The sequence below is a fragment of the Aedes albopictus genome, chromosome 1 (assembly GCF_035046485.1).
Source record: "Aedes albopictus strain Foshan chromosome 1, AalbF5, whole genome shotgun sequence".
NCBI classification, from domain to species: Eukaryota; Metazoa; Arthropoda; class Insecta; order Diptera; family Culicidae; genus Aedes; species Aedes albopictus.
In genome coordinates this window covers 240,974,949-240,995,057 of record NC_085136.1, presented here as the reverse complement: position 1 = coordinate 240,995,057, position 20,109 = coordinate 240,974,949, and the positions used below count along the sequence as shown (strand labels likewise).

General features: G+C 39.8%; 1 protein-coding gene across 2 annotated transcripts in view; it reads left to right on the top strand.

The window, feature by feature from the left end:
* LOC109419802 (prion-like-(Q/N-rich) domain-bearing protein 25) overlaps positions 1-20,109 on the top strand; it is a 104,753-nt gene that overhangs the window by 68,309 nt on the left and 16,335 nt on the right. For both annotated transcript variants that reach the window (XM_062846512.1, XM_062846513.1), the window contains exons 2-6: positions 7,275-7,570; positions 17,317-17,434; positions 17,507-17,896; positions 17,961-18,209; positions 18,269-18,817. In XM_062846512.1, coding sequence (XP_062702496.1) covers positions 7,275-7,570; positions 17,317-17,434; positions 17,507-17,896; positions 17,961-18,209; positions 18,269-18,817 — 1,602 coding nt within the window. The remainder of the gene's footprint in view (positions 1-7,274; positions 7,571-17,316; positions 17,435-17,506; positions 17,897-17,960; positions 18,210-18,268; positions 18,818-20,109) is intronic.

The window sequence follows — 20,109 nt, the reverse complement described above, 5'->3', positions numbered from 1 at the left end:
GATACTTTTAAACATCGTTACACATTCTAAATCGATGCTCCTAAATTTCTCAACAATGAATGCAATAAGCAAACTTTTGTTTTATTCAAATATGTTGAAACAAATGCAATGACCTTTCCATATTTTGATTTCCCTGATGATTCTTTAAGTCATAAACTGTTTGAAGTGTCAAAGTTCTTGGCCCTTCTTGTATACCGTAATCAACGCCGATCTGAAATGCCACCAGGAAGCCCTAATAACTCTTTCACCTTGAGGCTTGTGTTATCCAACCACCCTCCGAACCTGATGCACCGATTCTGAAGCTTTTAGATTTCCTTCGCTTTTTGAAGGTGTCGTGTCAAGGAACCATAAAGCATCCCAATCATCAGCCAAGAACAGCCAGCAGGTTTGCCATGTTGCAGTAGGGGCTACTATTTCTTTCGACCTTAGCCATCGCATAGTGGATAACCGATCTCGATGGTGCTTTAAGCTGATAGAGCAAAGCGAAGTATATTGTACCCCTGGGGCAGATGCTAACTAATATTTTGGTCCCGAACACTGTCAAAATTTGAAAAGAGGGAGCTTTGACTAGGTAATACTTCCAAAAATTAAAAACTTAGACTTCCTTCAGATATTCCAGGCTATCTTCCAGATTGATTTAGATATTCTAACAAAGTTTCCTTTATGAATTCCTCCTAGGATTGCTTAAAATAATTCTCTTAAGATTATTTTCCATTTTTTTCGAAGTTTACTTCGGAAATTTTTAAGTAAATGCTTCAAAAATCTTTCTGGAAATTCTGCCATAGATTCATAGACAGATTTCTTAGGGAACTCCTTAAGTAGTTCTTCCAGGGATTGCCTTGAAAAATCCATAGATTCCTTCGGACATTTTTTGGAAGTTCTTTTGAGATTCCTCTTTTATAAAACCTTCTACATTTGCTTCTAGGATTCATTTTGAAAATCTTCCAGGATTTCTTCTGGGATTTTTCTAAAATCTTTCATGGATTACCTCAGGTGTTTCTTTTTGAATTTCAGAAACTCTTCCACAAATTTCTTCGAGAATTCCTCGAGAAACCTTTCATGGATTTCCAAAAATTGATCCACGGATTATTTCAGCAATTCTGTAGAAAATAAAAATTTCAAAAAATTTCTCGAATATTTTTTTTTAGAAAATCTTCCAAAGATTGCTCTATAAATTTCGCTTAATTTTCTTTTATGAATTCTTTCAGAAATTCTTCAAGATAATCCTTTTGAGATTGAATAATAAATCTCTTCAAAAAAAATCTTCAGATATTCTTCCAGGCAGTGTCTTAATTTATCAAATTACAGTCATCCCAACCGACGCCCAGAGGCTCTTGCGTCTTAGATTTGTTTTTGTTTTGATTATCGCCTCGATAACCCCTGCACCACTCTCTGAAGGCTTTTTCTTGTGTCATCACAAAATGGCTTCTTCAGAATCATCATACAAATTCAACTTTACACAGTATTGCACTAATACATTTACGTAAGAAAATCGACGCTTACCTTTTCTTCAAAATTCTCCACTTCACGCAAGATATTTTGAAAAGCAATATAGAACACACTATTCCAAATAAAATTCTCTTTCGAACTATCTATACCACAAAGAAATATTTTCACTCAAACTTGAAAATTATTCAAATTTGTCTCAACCGCACCAAGAGTTCGATGGCAATGTTTATCATCCACCACAGCACAACGACGACGGCAGCAGCGCGACGCGACGGTGCCGTCCGGCGCACAATCATCGATCATTGAACGCAGTGATGTCGATCTTGCGGGCCAATTCATCAATAAAATCAATCAAAATCATTGAAATGGTCGACTCAAATTTATCGACTATACGTCGTAAAATCGAAAACTATTCTTCGAATTATTATTGTTGTACTTTGAATCACATATGATAGTAATAAAAGCAAATAATTTTTATTTGTGAAATCTCCTCCGCACTGTCCGCCAACACTGCTGCTGCTTGCAAACATCAACAGCGGAAGAGCATACTAAGATTATTCGATCATTTTTGGCTTATTACACATAAAATTCGGTGTTTTTCGTAATATAGAGACATGTTTCATTGTTATTTAGCAAAACAGAGTAGTCTACTGCTTGAATTGCTTTTAAATGATTAATAATCTTGAAATGTTTACATTGGTGAAAGCGAGACAAAGAGGTGTTATTTTTGTTTGTTTGTTTATAGAACAAATGTAAAAAGGCAACACCACTACTGTTGCGCTTGATGATTGTTAGAAATAAGAATCGAAAAAGAAGTGCTGAAATTGGAGTGATACAGGGAGTCACCTGAAGTTCAAGCGATAATAACTTCATTACCTCGCTGTCTGCTGAATTTTTACCACGGACTGATATTCAAAGTCAGCATATTCATCTTCAATTGATATTTTCTGGTTTAAGCACGATTCAAAAGCAAAAAGTTCTGCTGGTGCATACTATTCACTAAAAGCAAGCATAATTACTAGAATTAGGGCAACATATCCACATTTGCGTGCCTTAAATAGCCTAAAATCACAAAAAGTCACTTCCAAATTAAAAAAATCATATTCATATTCACCGCGCTCGGACTGAAGATCAAAAGAGAACTTCAGCTACAGTTGATTACACTACGAGGCGTCGCTCTCATTGTCTTGCTTTCTCTTCACACTTAAATTCAGAAATTGATCTCGGTAAACGGTTTGCCGAGAATCCAACAGCTGATATCTCGGTAAAATATTTACTGATTCTCGGTAAAATTTTTACCGAGATTTCGGTAAACCATTACCGAGTCTCGGTGAACTTTGCCGAGATCTCGGTAAAAAGTTGGATTACCGAGATATCGGCAAAGTTTTAACGACATCTCAGTAAAGCTTTTACCGAGATTTAGTGAAAATATTTACCGGATTCTCGGCTGTTGGATTCTCGGCAATCCGTTTGCTGAGGTCGGCGATTTAATTTAAGTGTGTTTGTCATGTTCATTCTTTGTGTCATGTTGGTGGGAGACTGCATTCGTTTATTTGTGTGCGTTTTCGCACTGATTGAACATCATTGGGCTGATTTTTTTAGGCGCTGCTTCCAGGGATTCCTTTGACAAGCCACAGGTTGAATAAATACAATATCTTAGAGTTCTGTTGAGATTGCTCCAGAGATATATCCAAGAACTCTTTGATTAAACCTTGCTTGAATTCTTTTCTAAATTACTAAATCGATTTACTTGGGGAATCTTCTAGGGTTTCAGAAAGTTTTTTGGGGATTTTTTAGAAAATTTTCGATGGATTGCCTCAGAAGCTTCTTCATAAATTTCTTCAGAAATTTCTCCACAATGTTTTCTAGGAATTCTTCCACGGGTTATCTTACAAATTCTGTAGAAAATTTTTTCAAAATTTTAAATTCCTTCAGAAACTGTACTGATTTTTGTTTAGTTTTTTTTAAGAGATTCCTAATAAAATAGCTTTGGGATGTATAAAGAAATCTCCTCTAAGACTCCTTCAGAAATTCTTCCAAAGATTCTTTTAGAAATTATTCTAGTGATTTATTTACAAATTATTTTAAGATTTACAAATTACAATGAATGTATCCAAAGATATGCTAGGAAAATCTTCTGTGGTTTTCTTCCAGAATTGCTTCATGGATTTCTACAGAAATTACACCAGGACTTCACTCAAGTTTTTATTAAATACCCCAGCAGTTGTTTTAGATTTGTTTCTAGTTTCATTTAGACATTTCTCCATAACATTCCTTCAGATGTCCTCTTATTACTATTACAAGAAATTTCCTGAAGAGCAGTTTTGGAAAGGTTTGCATGGATTATTTCAAAATACGCTGAAGGGATTTCTTCAGAAATTTATTTAAGGATTCCTTTAGAAACTTCTCCAAGTTTTCCATCAGAACATTTTTTGAAGGTTTCAAAAATTCCTCTAGCAGTTTTTTTTTTCCAGAAATTCTTCCAGAAAATCTCTTCCTTTTCAGGTTTCTCCGGAAATTCGTTTAGATATTTCTTATCAAACTCCTCCAGATTTTTTAAAAGGAATATCTCCAGGCATTATATTGGAAATCCCCGCAGGAATTCCCTCAGGTTATTTTTTTCGCATTTTACTTGTAGTGTGGCAGAAGTTCCTCCAGAAATTCCTGAATATATTCGTGAAGAGATTCCTTGTAGAGTTGCTCTTAGTATTCTTCCACGTATTTCAACAAAAACTTCTCCAGGATGTCCTCCAAATACACCTATAGAAATTTATCCTCAAATATTCATAAAATTCTCTCAAATGGTTCTCTAAAGTTATTTTCTATGTATTTCTTTGAAATTTCTTTTTTTATTTTCAAGATATTTTTGTAGAAATCTTTACAGAAGACTATCTAGATGTTTTTCAAGGTAAATTCTTTAGAAATTTGTCGATGGATCAAGCCAGAAAAAATATGGAAATTTCATAAAGATTTCCCAATTTTCTTATTGAATATTCAATTATTTTTAATTCGAGGAACTCGACCAAAGACTTCCCAAGGAGCCTCAAAGTATTCCTTCAGGGATATCTTCAGAAATTTATCCTGTGATTCCTTCAGGAATTTTTCTAAGATTCAATAATTTCTGATGTTTTTATAAAATTTTTCAAGGATTGTTTTTAAGGTTTCAACGGTTTCTTTAGAAATTATTCAAATGATTATTTCTTTCTCCAAGGCTTCCTTTAGATATTCTCTTATTAATTTCGTCAGAAATTTCAAAACGAGTTCATTTAAAAAGCTTTCTTCCCTAAAGAGCATTTGAAAGAATCAATACTTTAGATGATACTGCATGGATTTTTTCCAGTAATTGCTCCAGGTATTCCTTTACAAATTCTTTCAAATACTATTCAAGTCTGCCAGGAACTCGTTTAGGTATTTTTACAAACTCCTTCAGGGATTTCTCCACGAATTTCTCCAGGCAGTACTTTGTAAAATGTCACAGGAATAATTTCAAGAATTTCTGCAGGTTTCTATCCAGAAAATCATGAAGGAAATTACTCTAGACAAATAATCTCCTGGAATTTCTGATTTTCCAGGATGTCTCCAGAGATTCCCCAAGGAATTTATCCTCGGATTATTTAACCCTCTAATACTGAAATTTTTGATTCTGATCTAAATATCATTTTTCGTCATCTGAAATCGATTAAAATATGTTTTGGAAGATGATTCTTTTTTATTCTCAATTTTGTGAATTTTTGTTTCTGATTTTCCTAATTTTTATTTCAGAACATCTCTATACTTTTAATTTTTTCCTAGAAGCTTATTTGGCATGCCGAATTTTTAAGACGAAAACATTTCGTGAATTTATGATTATTGTTAAAATATTTTTATTTTTATTTTTTCTCATGAAAAATTTTATTCAAGATACAATGACATCTAAAAAGTAACCGAAACATAAATTTCCCATTTATTTTTTAAATTGTATACGCTTTAAAATACACCAACAACAATTTTGAGATATACAGAACAGTCCTAAACATTAGCTAAAAAAATAAAAGTTTTGATTGCCTTGACAAGAAAAATACAAAATGCTTAAACTATACCACGTTTAAAGGCGGGGTTGTGTATTAGAAAGTTGAGAACACATTCAGAAACTTCTCCAGAAATATATCCAAAGTATTTCTACATAAATCTTTTCGGATTTTTTTCCGAAAATTGTTATAGAGGATCTAGATCTAGATGGTTTATTTTTGCAGACAAATCCTTCAGAAATTTGTTCACGGATTATTCCGGAAATACTGTCAGAAAACTCTACTGCATTTTTAAAGGATGTCTCCAGTAATTCTTATAATATTGTTTCCAATATTTTTTTACGAATTTCAGCAAAGGCTTCTCTAGGTACCCATCAAGAAACTTCCTCACAAATCTCTCCTCGGGTTTCCTTCAGATAATCCTGCAAGGTTGATTGATTGATTTGTCTTTATTTAATTCTGCAAGGTGTGCTTTCCATAATACCACCAGTGATTGCTACAGAAATTTTTCTGGTACTCCATCAGAAATATCTTTAGAAACTCTTCCAGCATTTGAAGGATTTATTCTGGAGTTTCAGGAACAGATAATTTTAAAAAAAAAATCCATGGATTTAGTGGTTTTAGAAATTTTTCTAGGATTTTTTTTTTTAAATCCTGGGTTTCCTTGGAAAATTTTCCCAAATACTCCTCAAGGAATTCCTTGAGAAAATACTTCAATGAATCCTGCAGAGTCAATTTCTGAAGGAATCTCTGGAGGATTTTCTGTTGGAACTAGTGGAAGAGCTTTTCGAGATACCTCTGGAGGAATTCTGAGAAGAATTTCTGACGGGGTTTGTGAACAGATATCTCTAAAGAAATGTCTGATTTTATTCCTGGAGGAATCTTTAAAAAAAAAATCCTGATTAATTTCTTTCTTAAGGAATTTCTGGTGGTGACCTTGAAGATAAATGTGGAGTTCTGAATAAAAACTACATGCAAAAGTATAGTTCTAAATAAATAAAACAGTAAAAATAATATCGAATAACATTTTCTAAGATCTCACACATTTTTCTTAATTTGTGTTTTTGATTTTTTTAAGTCACTGTTATTTAAGTATGGTTAAATGTAGGGAAAAAATGCAAAGTTATTTTATTACAACTTGTATGTGGACTCTATTTTTGATAATAAAATCCCAAAAATATTTCTTTTTGCCTGTTAGCCTGTTTTGAGTATGGATGATAAATGAAAATTGAAGAAAAAATATTAAGAAACATTTGACCATCCTGGGCTACTTGCTAAATTTTCTACAGAAAAATAATTTCAAAAAATCGAAGAGTTTGAGGATTTACACAGGGTCAAATATTTGACAAGGAAAAAACTCAAGAAACAACATCTGTTTGACACTAATGAAAAATCAATCAAGTCAAACAAGATGTTCGAGCATTGGTTTTTTTGTGGACAAATGTTTGTCCCTGTATTCTAACGGCCTAAGGTTTTTGGAAAATTGTAATTATATGACATCTAACATAGATCCGCGATGACTATTATTCTCAGTGTGTTTTTTTTTTCCAAAGTCCAATAAATATGCTCAAACATCTTCGAAGTCATCATTTCAATCCAACAAACTGTTATAGAGTTATATTTTTTGAAGAAGATTCTTGGGTTTTTGGCATCAGATGATTGATACCAATAAATTTGTTGCCACCAGTTTACCGTTGAGACAAGTTTGTCTTGGTGCATTATGTATCTTTTTCTCCAACTCTATTCCAAACAGTATTGAAATTCACACTAATCGAAAACTTTCCCCTCTGCTTCTCTGTTTCTTTCCCAACCCCACAGAATCCCGTTCGGTCGTGTGGCCATGCACTACGTCGGCCGACTGCGCTAAGGTGCCGGACGCGAGCTGCTCGATCTACGGCTTCTGCCAGTGCCCGGCCGGGCATGTGTTCTCCACCGACGTCACCCGCTGCCTGCCCGAGCGATCGTATGGGCTGAGCTGCGAGGAAGCGGTCCAGTGTTCTCATATGCTTACCGGTGCCAAGTGCGAGGACAAACTATGCACCTGTGATACCGGGTACACGTACGTACGTGGACGATGCCGTCAGCTAGCAAACCTCGGCGAACCTTGTAACGCGGTAATGAATTATTGAAATCTTATTATTAATTATTACATTTTGGCAGTATTATCGATTAACTTAGAACAAGTTACAGCAAAGAATATCGTCACCAAAATGTAACCGCCCTACACTAATCATGCTCTGTTTGGTTAAACGCTTACTAGTTGGTCGTAGAGCAAAACTAAAGCGTAAGATCCTGTATCCTATGCATCACCCCATAAGTTCGCATTGGTACTCTGACAGAGGCCTTTTACTTACCATTATCTCGGTCTTCATCCCCGAGCAGAAGAAAATATCAACAGCATAATAAAATATGTCATTTTGGCTTAATAACTGAATGAAGGAATCAGTATTTTTTATGTTATTAGCAAAACTTATTATGTTATAAACTTGTCTGTCATAAGCGGCAAAATAACAAATATCATAACAAAAAAAAATGTTCCTGAAAGACTAATTCAATAACATGTTTTGTTAGATTAATTACAATTTAATAACAGGAAATTTGTGAACTTGTTATTGTAGTGTTATTGTTCATCGTACATTCTCTATAGTAGAATAATAACTGAACTTGTTCTACAAACAAATATATTATTGAAATTTTATCTTGTGGATGTATCCCAAAAAACTTGAACATCAAAATAAGATAGCCTAACAAAACATGTTATTAAAAAGATATATTTTAATAAGTCAACAATAACAAATTATCACATAAAAACAGGCTATGTGACTCTGTTGTTATCAATTTGATATTCCCCTCTGCTCGGGTCGGAACTTTGGCGGTGGTGAACACCCGTCGCTAATTTATCTCATCATCAGTACGTGCTCGCTTCATCCGCCTTCTGGTCCGTAGGCAGGCACGGCGCAGGTTCGCAATCGCTTCAGTTCACCAGTACACCAGTGGTCTTCCACTCCTACGGTGGTCGCCTCACGAGAGCATCGCTACCAGCTCGTCTCTCTTTAGACAGAGTAGGTTTCGCTCATCGCACTCATGGCACTCATGGTGCCTAAATACTTCGTCGTTGAAGTATGATGTTTTCCACCAACGAGAGCTTTGCCGCTTTGCCTTTGCATAGCCGTTCCTTCCTCTCCCCTCTGCCTGCTGTTGTCGATATTGTTGCTAACCGCCAGGAGATTGCTGTGAATGTAGGCATCGTCTATCTTCCAGTTCAAACTACTTGTTATAGGACTATAAAAAGTAACGTCGATAATCGACTTCGCTCCGTACCGACATTATCCAGATCGACATCTAGCATGGATCTGATAACGCTAGTTCGTAAAACGACTTCCCCATGCCACAGCCTATTACCACCGACCTTCGCCCTGTCAGTACGGTCGTCATACAGCCCACCATCCGCAGGAGCTACTCGATTAACCAACGCGGAAGCACTTGGCAGCTACAGAAGAAGACCCTGTTTACGTTGGCGACCACGAGCCCTCGTAAGTTGTAGACACCAATTCCTGGACGGGATGTTAAGGCATTGTACACATCGCTGGCATTTTTTCAGAAACATCCACAACCCAGCTGCCGTTCCCGTAAATATCCGTCCCTCACTCAGCGGCTTCTGACACAACGGTTGCTGGGCTGCGTCAGGTTTCGCTTCGTTACCTGTACTGTGACTTTCCAGCTGAGACTCTTGTAGTGAACCGTGGAGCCGTAGTCACAGGACAAACCACGCTCATTTGATCTGGACTTCCGAATCGTTGAAATACGCCGAACCAATCGGCGACGCGTTGAGGGAAGAATTGAGTATTCATCAACAAGACGACGGGAAGAGTTATCTCTTGATGGACTGACGGGGCCTTGGACGGACGGACTTATACTGCCAGATTCGGGGCGGCAGGAGTAACGATACCTTGACGGCTGACGGATGGACTTGGGCTGCCAGAATCGGACGGGCTGCCGGGGACGGGTCCTCTCGATACGCTTGAGTAGCTGAATGGGATTGTCTTCTAATAAGTCGGACGGGCTATCCGGAACAGGTACTCGGGGAGTACGGTACTTTGATGGATCAGGGGGGAATGTCTAACGGGTCTACCTCCCTATCGCCTACAAAGCTTACCCCAGTCGGTGCCTTTACAGTTCCATGACTTGTGAAAGAATACCTAAGCAAGGTTTCAACCTCCTGCTCTCTTCAACCCAGGGCGTATCGGCCTTTTCAGATCCACCCTTCACAGCTTCCCGGGATGAAATGACTGTGGTCCGACAAAATGGTATCATTGTCCTTCATTTTTGCGGACTTAAACTCCTGGTCTTGTGAGTGCTGCCTGGTAACTCCTTCTCTTCTGGCAGCCTTGCGCACTTTTGCAAATGCATAAGTCATAAGCGATCGCGTCTGGCGTGCTCTTCGGTATTTTCAGATCCATGTGCAATACTGCGGCTCAAGTTGTCATGAATTCATCATTGTCCTGCTTGGCCACCATAATCGAGTCTCAGCAAGCCATTCTTGAGGCCCTTACTGAATGACGTTCGACTTCGAGGACGCAAAGTTAATGACGGAGCAAAACTGCTGTGCCCCATAGCAGAAAGCACTTCTCTGTTTTTTTTTGTTGATGGCCCTCATCAGCCATTGGAGTTCAATACGAAATCTCCTACTGCCTCTGCTCTCCTTAGAGGAGATATAGCTAACTCACTCCTTGCGAAGGGGTTAACCTCGTCATTGCCGTTACTAACCGCATTTGAATTTACAGTAAAATGCGAAAATTTATTTTTTTCGTTTTCTAATAATTTTTGGTGCAATATTGATAATGAATCCGTCCTTATAAGATAAGGCTTGTTTCAAAATATTGATTGGTTACGTATACATGCGATGCCTCATAATTGCCCACAATTTCTAAAATAAATAAATTTTTCCTCAAATTATTTGAGCTTAACGACTTTGGATGGAAGCTTTTCAATGCATAGGAATCACGCAGGAATAGGTACTCTTGAAAATGCCCATGTTTAGAAAACTGTTTGAAAACATATGAGCCATACATATGAGCCTATTTCATCATTTACCTGAGGGAGAATGGGACAAGGGATGGGAATTGGGAAAGGGAAAGGTGATGAAATAGGAAGGGGTGCCCTAGAAGAGGGAATGAACGCATAAGCGCAACGAGAGCTCATAGCTCATACCACAACGGGGTTAATCAGTGCCCTGAAAAGGACACTGTAAAACGCATAAGCGAAAGAAAAAAGCCTATAGCTCATTGGAGGTAGCTTGCGACGTCATGCGACTTTCAATATGACATAGAAAGGCACGTCATCAAAAGCATCCTCAATATACAAGAAATCACCCAAGCAAAAACTACGTTTGAGCGAGTGCTTTCTTGAAAACGTATACAACTTTGTGTAAAAGAGTCACTGTGGACATCCCAAATTGGGAGACATATGAGTTCACATGAACAGGCATGTTAGCCAGACGAACATCACAGATGTGATAATCGACAATGCGTTTCGAGCATTTCAGAAAGAACGACGTAACCAGATAAATCTGGAACTTATTCCTTCTTTTTACAACGCCCGCACCCTTTCGGGATAAAACTACAGAGTAATTTCACGCAATAAAAATACCCAATAGAAAACTACAAGAGTTCAAAACATGTTTGAAAAACTCAAATCCCTCTGGAGAAAAATAGGACAAAGCCCCATTTGCTCCAGGAGATTTGAAATAAGCAGAGCTTTTTAGTGCCCACTTAATCGATTCTGTAGCTACAATCCTCGGGGTAGAAGCTTAAGATTCGTAGCTATACAAAAGACTGGTTTATCCGAAGATATTTAGAACTTGAACACTGAACAGGTCCGAGATTCATTCAGGAATACCTCTTGCGGTACGCACAGACCGCAGAAGACAAGCTTCTTTCAAAGCAGTAGCTATGGTATACCACAATGAAGGGCGTTGTTATAACAAAACCATAATGAAACTCTCTTGGAGTAGCAATGGAAGCGAGTTATCCATAAAATGTGATCGCAACCAATTATTACAGGTTCCCTAGCTTGTTGAACAGGGACGCCTGAATACGCAAAGTTTGCGAAGGAACACTCCAAAGTGCAAAAAGGTCAAATGGAGAGTCCTCATCTGACATATGCCAATCAGTCAACTCATGACAAACTCTACTCATGCAGAGTTGGGTTCGGTGCAATTCTATGTTAAGTTAACCATGAACTGTACTACCTAAGTATTACATCAAACTGAAGCATCTCAAATCAATATTTGAGCTACTTCAGATGCCAAATATCAGCGAAAAGATGCTGAAAACAAGAGCTTGCTTGAAGGCATCCATAAGGAAAGGTTGAAACATACTGTTAACGTTATTCTAAAATATAGCATGCTCGAGGCACGACAGTTCATCTATAATGAAAAAAGCAAAGCTGGGTTCACAAAGTAACCTATACAGAAGTTACCCTACGAAAATGAACTTTTTGAAGTAGATCCACTTGGGCTACACACGCTTTTTACGCTGAAAATTGATCTGAGGTTTCCTTGCCGTAGCCACTACCCAAACTAGACAGGATTACACTCTTCACAATCACAGCACAAAAAGGAAACATCAACGACGAACCAAATCGGTGTCAATTGAAAAACGCCAATGGCGAAAACGCATTATAGGGTGTCCCAGAAAGTATGGGCACAACTTTGTATAGCGAAAATACAATCATTTTCTTAACAATCAACAGTTTTTATATTTTTGTATTTTTATTCAAAGTATTTCAATTGATACCTGTAAAGAGTTTATACATTAAAAAGGGTTCTTGTATGCATAATGATTTAATTGAAAAAACATCTTTCAAAACTTCTGCACAACCTACTTTTTTACGGTTTTGCTAAATATCCAAATACGAAACATTTTTTTCGATTTTTTTTCACATGATATATTCGAAAACATGTTTCCTCAGATGGTTGATTGAAATTTTTTATAAAAATATGTTTTGCCTGTGCGTACCGGTATTTCAGAATTTTGAGAAAACTGAAAAATTAGCCTTTTCTATTTCTAGATAAGACATGCACACTAGTATGGGACACGCTTGTATGAAAAAAATAAATCCTCGCTCCAGTCGACTTTTTAGATCCCATTTAGGTCCTATATGAACTGTACAAAATTTCAGCGCAATCGGTGAAACTATAATTTAGCGCAAGCGGTTCAAAGTTTGCATAGAATTTACTATGGGAATAGTTGCACTTTCAAACAAAAAATCCTAGAGGTCGCCCTTTGTCTCCTTAATACATATCGATCAACGTTTCTAGTAGAAAAACCATTTATGAAACTTTCCTTCGAAGACCTCAAAACGATTGGTTGCTTGTGGAAAAAGTTATTGATTTATTACTGATTAGTGATCCAACGAACGGCTTTTTGTTTTGTTTTATTAGCAGCACTGTAGCTGCTGCTTTGGCTGCTGCTGTTTCTGGGGGTGGTGATGCCTCCCGCCACCCCATGCAACAACGGCAGCAGCAGTGCTGCTGATAAAACAAAACAAAAAGCCGTTCGTTGGATCACTAATCGGTAATAAATCAATAACTTTTACCACAAGCAACCAATCGTTTTGCGGTCTTCGAAGGAAAGTTTCATAAATGATTTTTCTACAAGAAGCGTTGATCGATTTGAATTAAGGAGACAAAGGGCGACCTCTGGGATTTTTTGTTTGAAAGTGTAACTTTTCCCATAGTAAATCCTATGAAAACTTTGAACCGCTTGCGCTAAATTATAGTTTCACTGATTGTGCTGAAATTTTGTACAGTTCATATGGGACATAAATGGAATCAAAAAAGTCGACTGGAGCGAGAATTTGATGTTTGTCCCATACTAATGCACACAGACATTCGAGTTTCAAAACATGTCTTAACGAGAATAAAAATAATTCAATCTACACTTTATAAAGCTGGAGCATTTATTTTACTTATAGTGAAATTAGAATGTTATTTTCTGCATTTTGTGATATATATTCATACGCTTGTTTTCAACTATTAGAAAAACGGGTTTTCAAAAATATCGATTTTGGTGTTTCAATGCATTTTTCAGGTTCAAAAGTATATGTTTTCCATTCAAACTAAGGGTTGAATAATAGATACGCATGTAGAAATACAAGGATATATTTTTTGCAATTTTTATCGTGCTTAATTTCATGCGTAGAAAATAATTTGTTAAGCGATATGTTTGAAAAATATAGCAATTTGTGCAGAAGCTTTAAAAGGTCTTTTAGGGAATGTTCTACCGTATTCAAACGAAGTGTTAAAAGCCAATTTTAATAATTGGCATTTGATGTTAATATATTAAGGCAGGATATGTGTGAAAATAAAGTTTGTTTATACATCCATTCTCAAATGGCAGAGCTGCAAAGTTGTGCCCATACTTTCTGGGACACCCTATAAGCGAACCCATATAGGCAGTAATGTAAGCTAATTAACAACATTTGAATAACCCCGCCCTTATTTAGCCTCAAATTTGAGACTTAAGAAGGGCAACTGATTATCTCGGAGAAACGCAAGGTCCACTGCACCATTACTCCGGTTAGCGCAGTAAGGGCGTAATACTGTGGAGGACGCCCTAATTCTCCACAGGCTCCGTTTGTGGTTAGGTTTTTATTAGACCCCCCCTAACCATTCATTCTTTGGCACGGTAAGCATAAAGCCGCATAACACGATGAATTAGGGGTCACCTGTATAGTGGACTCTTACCACTGGATCAGGCGGTCCGTAGTGTTATTCTTAGCCAATTGAGACAACCGCTACCGACACTACACAGCTATCTAGGCTGATCGGAAAAAGAAGTTAACATTGATGGTCAACTTCCAAACGAACCCGAACAACCGGTCATTGGAAGCAGGTGAACAATGTCGTCTAAAACTTTCGCATTTTTTTTTGGGACATACTGTAAGCTCAAATTAGGTACCAACGAGTAGTAAGGGACAAAAAAGCCCACGACGCCAGAACCCTGTATTTACGTGATTAGGGACAAATTACTGCACACTTGCTAGCTACCTCCGCGTGGCACCGGCCGGACTGGGAGCAACCTTAGAGAACACCGGGTAACTAACCCCGGTGAAAACTTTGGTCGTATGCTAACAGGAAGGAAAGGAGGGGGGGGGTTGGTTTGCTTCTGCAAACCTGAGCGTCTTTTCTCCAGGAGGAGCGGTTTACAACATCGTCTGATTCCCATGTTAGGGACGGCTGATCAACGTCCATGTGCCAGGGAAGGACTCTAAGCTCAACTGTGCACTATGGTCCTCCGGAACGTAAGAGGTTGGTGTCAGGCCCTACAAGCCAGCTGTAAAACCATTGTAACGGAAAATCAGCAACAGAATTAATACAAACCCAGACCAATGGCAACGACCCCAGCGAACAAATATGACTTGCGATTGGAAACCCGGTTCATGAAACTGCCGATCTCTTAACTTCATTGGGAGCACCTGCATACTCGCCGATCTACTGAAGGACCGCGGGTTCGGCATCGTACCGCTGCAGGAGGTATGTTGGACAGAATCCATGCTGCGAACGCTTAGAGGTAATCATACCACCTATCTGAGTTGCGGCAACACACGTGAGCTGGGCACAGCTTTTATCGTGATGGGCGACATACATAGGCGCGTGATCGGTTGATGGTCGATCGACGAAAGAATGTGCAGGTTGAGGATCAAGGGCCAATTTTTCAACTTCAGCATAATAAACGTGCACAGCCCACACATTTCGGAAGCACTGATGATGTCAAGGACGCATTTTACGCGCAGCTCGAACGCGAGTACGACCGCTGCCCAAGTGTCCAAGCCACGACGTCAAGATCATCATAGGCGACTAAAACGCTAAGGTAGGCCAGGAGGAGGAATTCAACTCGACGAACGATTGGAAAGTTCAGCGCCTACCAACTGACGAACGAAAACGGCATTCGACTCGTTGATCGCTGCCTCCAAACACATGGCCATACGTAGCTCTTCCTTCCAACACAGCCTCCCGTATCGTACCACCTGGAGATCAGCAGACGGAATCGCAAATCGACTCTGATTGACGGGCGGCACTTCTCCGACATTATCGGCGTTAGGACCTATCGTTGCGCTAACATCGACTCCGACCACTATCTGGTGATGGTCAAACTGCACCCAAAACTTTCCTTCATCAATAATGTACGGTACCGGTGACCGCCACAGTACGACCTTGAGCGACTGAATGTCCGGATGTCGCCTCAGCATACGCGCAGAATCTCGAGGCCGCGTTGTCAGACGAGGGCGAGCTCAATGAGGCCCCTCTAGAGGACTGCTGGAGAACAGTAAGAGCAGCCATCAACGACGCAGCCGAGTGCACCATCGGGTACGTGGGAAGGAGTCGACGAAACGAATGGTTCGACGAGGAGTGCAGAGCGATTTTGGAGGAGAAGAACGCAGCACGGGTGGTAATGCTGCAGCAAGGTACCCAGCAGAACGTGGAACGTTATAAACAGAAGCGGAAACAGCAGACCCGCCTCTTTCGGGGGAAAAAGCGCCGTCTGGAAGAAGCGGAGTGCAATGAAATGGAAGTGCTGCTGTGCCGTTCGCATGAAACACGTAAGTTTTACGAGAAGCACAACGCATCCCGCAAAGGCTTCGTGCCGCAAACCGAAGTATGCAAGGATAAGGACGGTGGTCTCTTGACGGAAGGACGTGAGGTGAACGACAGGTGGAAGCAGCACTTCGACGAGCATCTGAATGACGTGGAGGACGTATGCACGGGAAACCTCGACAACGGGGAACGACTACGCCAGTAGTGCAGTGGAGGACGAAAATGAACCAACTCCCACGCTGAGGGAAGTTAAGGATACCATTCACCAGCTCAAAACCAACAAAGCAGCTGGTAGGGATGGTATCGCAGCTGAACTCATCAAGATGGGCCCAGAAAAGTTGGCCACCTGTCTGCATCGGCTGATAGTCAGGATCAGAGAAACCGAACAGCTACTGGAGGAGTGGAAGGAAGGGCTAATCTGCCCCATTCACGTAAAAGGTGGCCAATTGAAATGTGAGAACTTCAGAGCGATTACCGTTTGAATGCTGTCTACAAAGTGCTATCCTAGATCATCAACCGTCGTCTGTCACCTAAAACGAATGAGTTCGTGGGAAGTTTTCAAGTCGGTCGACGGACCAGATCGTCACCATACGGCAAATCCTCCAGATATGCCGTGAATACCAGGTCCCAACGCACCACCTATGCATCGACTTCAAAGCAACATACGACAGTATCGACCGAGCAGAGCTATGGAGAATCATAGACTGATTAAAGAAACGATGGACGGTGTGCAAAACTGCGTCAGGGTTTCGGATGAACTAAGAGTTAATTCGAATCTCACCGGGGACTCGAAAAGGTGTCTAACTCTCATGCCATCTTCAACATCGCTTCAAGATGGTGGAAGAATTCGTCTACCTCGGATCCTTACTGACGGCTGACAACCATGCTAGCCGTGAAATACGAAGACGCATCATCAGCGAAAGTCGAGCCTACTACGGGCTCCAGAAGAAGCTGCGGCACAAGAAAGCATGGACCGCAGAGAGCACGATGAACGGACCAGGTAAAGTGTGACTTGGCGAGCATTGGGCGTGACCGAGGATGGAGAGTGGTTGCCACAAGCCGAGTAAATATTGTGGCGTACTATTGTTGATTATGTCTTATCTTAAATGTGACGTTGAGTGCCTTCTGTCATTGACCTTTCCCCTCTAATTAACCTTCCAAGAGTAACGAGCATCACACTATAAAGCTGGCTTCTCAGAATGATTCTTTAACCTATTTTTGCTCCATGTATTTACGGCTTTTATTCTTTCTTTCTGGCAGGATATCGACTGTTTCTTCAGCTATAATCGAGAGGCCGTGGTGTGTAAAGAGGGCAAGTGCCAATGTGCACCGAATTTCTACCTTCGAAGCACAAATGTCTGCCGGCGTGAAGTAACTCGTTAGTATCCACAGACAGTGGAAATATCCTCAACACTCAACATTCTTTCACTTTGACCTCTACTTTTTACAGTTGGCGAGCGGTGCCTTGTAGACCAGGACTGCGTCGGAGAGGACCTAGAGTGTAACAATGACTTCTGTGTCAAAAAGGAAGCACAAACGAAAACCTACCGGGACATCGGAGTGCAGGCGAAGCCCTCCTGTGAGGAAAAGAAAGCGCAAGCGGAAACGAGGGTGACCCGAGATCATCAGCAGCAAACCAGCGTCGACGTTGGTGGGGGTGGCGGCGGCAGCAGCAGCAGCGGTTGTGGCACCGAAGGTGATGCAAATAGTGGGGCTGCTCCGAAGGATCTTCAGGACGAGAAACGCAAGGAGAGTAACTCCAGTGGTGCCACGGCCAAGCGAGTTCGCCTGCAGTCGAGTGCCGATGACACACCGACTAAGGATGAGACTACGCCCGGGTGTAAGTAGTTTTATGGGCGCATATTTCAGAAATCCGTATTGTTTCTGATCTCTTGTCATTTCAGATGGTGATACGTGTAGTGAGGAAACTAAACCTTGCGAGGGGGTCCGCTACTCCGTATGTCAGATGGGACAGTGTCTCTGCCAAGAAGGGTTCTATCCTGTCGGTCGAGTGTGTAAAGCTGAAATGGGAGAATACGTAGAGAAGGAAGAAGACTGTGGGCGCTTGAGTAATGAGGAAAAATTCGTAAACGGTAGATGCGTCTGTTCTAACCATTTCTTCTACAATTACAATATGAGATCATGTATAAAAGGTTAGTATCAGAGAGCTTTGGCGCTGAAACTATTTCATCGAGCATTGAAATGCTTTCAGGGGTTCTTGGAATCAACACGTCGTGCACACAAAGCAGCCAGTGTTCGCCTTACGGAGCTGCGTTCTGTCCAGCGGAAACACCAAAACGATGTACCTGCTATCCCTATGCTGAGTATGATAGCTCTCGACAGATGTGCGTCGGCAAGAAAGGTTACGAGCAATACTGTGATACAGATGAAGACTGCACGTTGGGTAATACACGGTGTAGTGAGGTGCATACTTGTGTCTGCCGGCCGAACTTCTTCTATGTGAACGAACGCTGCAAGGCGAAGCCAGGAGAAACGTGCGAAGTCGTGGATGATTGTGGATTCGACAAGGCAAGCTGCGAATCGGAAGACACGCAGCAACCGAAGAAGTGTGAATGTATGAAGGGTCATCTGTATCACGGAAATACGTGCCTGAAGGAGGCGGAAGTGTATGAGGAGGAGTGCACCGCAAACGAGCAGTGTCAACCATTGCTGGGCAATCTGGGCAAATGTATTGACGAAAAGTGCAAGTGTGATGAGACTGACACGCACTTTAATGATGGCAAGTGTCATCCGAAAAAAGGTAAGTCTGGAAATTTGTTGAACAGTTAATATTTTCTAAGATTTCAATCACAAAAATTAATGCACTAGCGTCAACTTAGAACATGCGAACCATCAAATGAACTACAAGTGATGGGTTGTTAACCGCAGTCGTACGGAATTTCGAAACGTAAACATGTTACAATTATCAAATGTTATTGTATTGGTGCAACTTTGCAGAAGTGACGTCAGTCCCTGGCCAAGATCACAGGGTTCGACGGTATTAAAGTGAAGGATGTCAATTTAAATTATTGTAATGAAAATATCACCTTTAATACTTTAATGCGCCTCCAACGGTTAATTGCGAACCGGCTGCTACAGATGGAGTATGGCTGATTTATCAGAAATGCTCGATAAACAGGAGGAACCTGCTAGGGCCCAGTAGTTTCTATACCCAGGAAACAGTTCCGGTCGATTGAGTCTGGGAAGCTTTCGAGAGTCGTTGTGAATTATAAATATTTGTGTTTTGTGACGAGTCTCGGAATCTTTTTTGAGTCGGCAGATTTTAAACTTTTGCCTGGGCTTCCCACTATTCGGTTAATTTTAACAAATACAAATTCAATTGAATTATGAAATAATTAGTAGTATCCATTTGCTAATACATAGTTCTCAACATTTGATGTACTTTCGTGATTTAATTTTCTCTATCATTATTTTTATATCTGATAGTTTTGTGAGTAAACCCTAATATGTTTCGAATGCCTAATGCTTAATAATATTTTCTTGCAATATCAATTTAAAAAAAAAACTAAGAAACTAAAGGGGACATTAGACTGTTTGTCATAATGACAAATATTTGCCATGGTAGCCCAACATTCATCCGAGGTTGCAATGATTTACGTTGTGTTGGTCATTTGTTGGGCTTGTTTGGCCAAATAAAGCATTGTCCAGTTAGAATCCGGACGCAGATAATCACTTATATCTCAGAGGTGGAATAACAAACAGAAAAGGTGAAGCCCTCAACACAAAGATAATTTACTGTAGTTTCATGGAAAAATATCAATAAAATTATTTAATTTAATTTTTAATACATTTTCTCATTTTATCCGTGATTACTTCCTTAAAAATCTGCACAATGGTAGTAAATTTTAACATCAACCCCTTCGACGGATTTGTTTAACAATCAGGTCATCTCTGTAGTGTCCTGAGACCCTCTACCAATTTGATTAGGATTCCAAAGAAACTTTGCCAATTATTTCTTTTCTTGAGAAATTAAGGGCTATTCAGTGAATTCCAAAGAAGCAAAATTTGAGTGTTTTTTCGTTAATAAACACT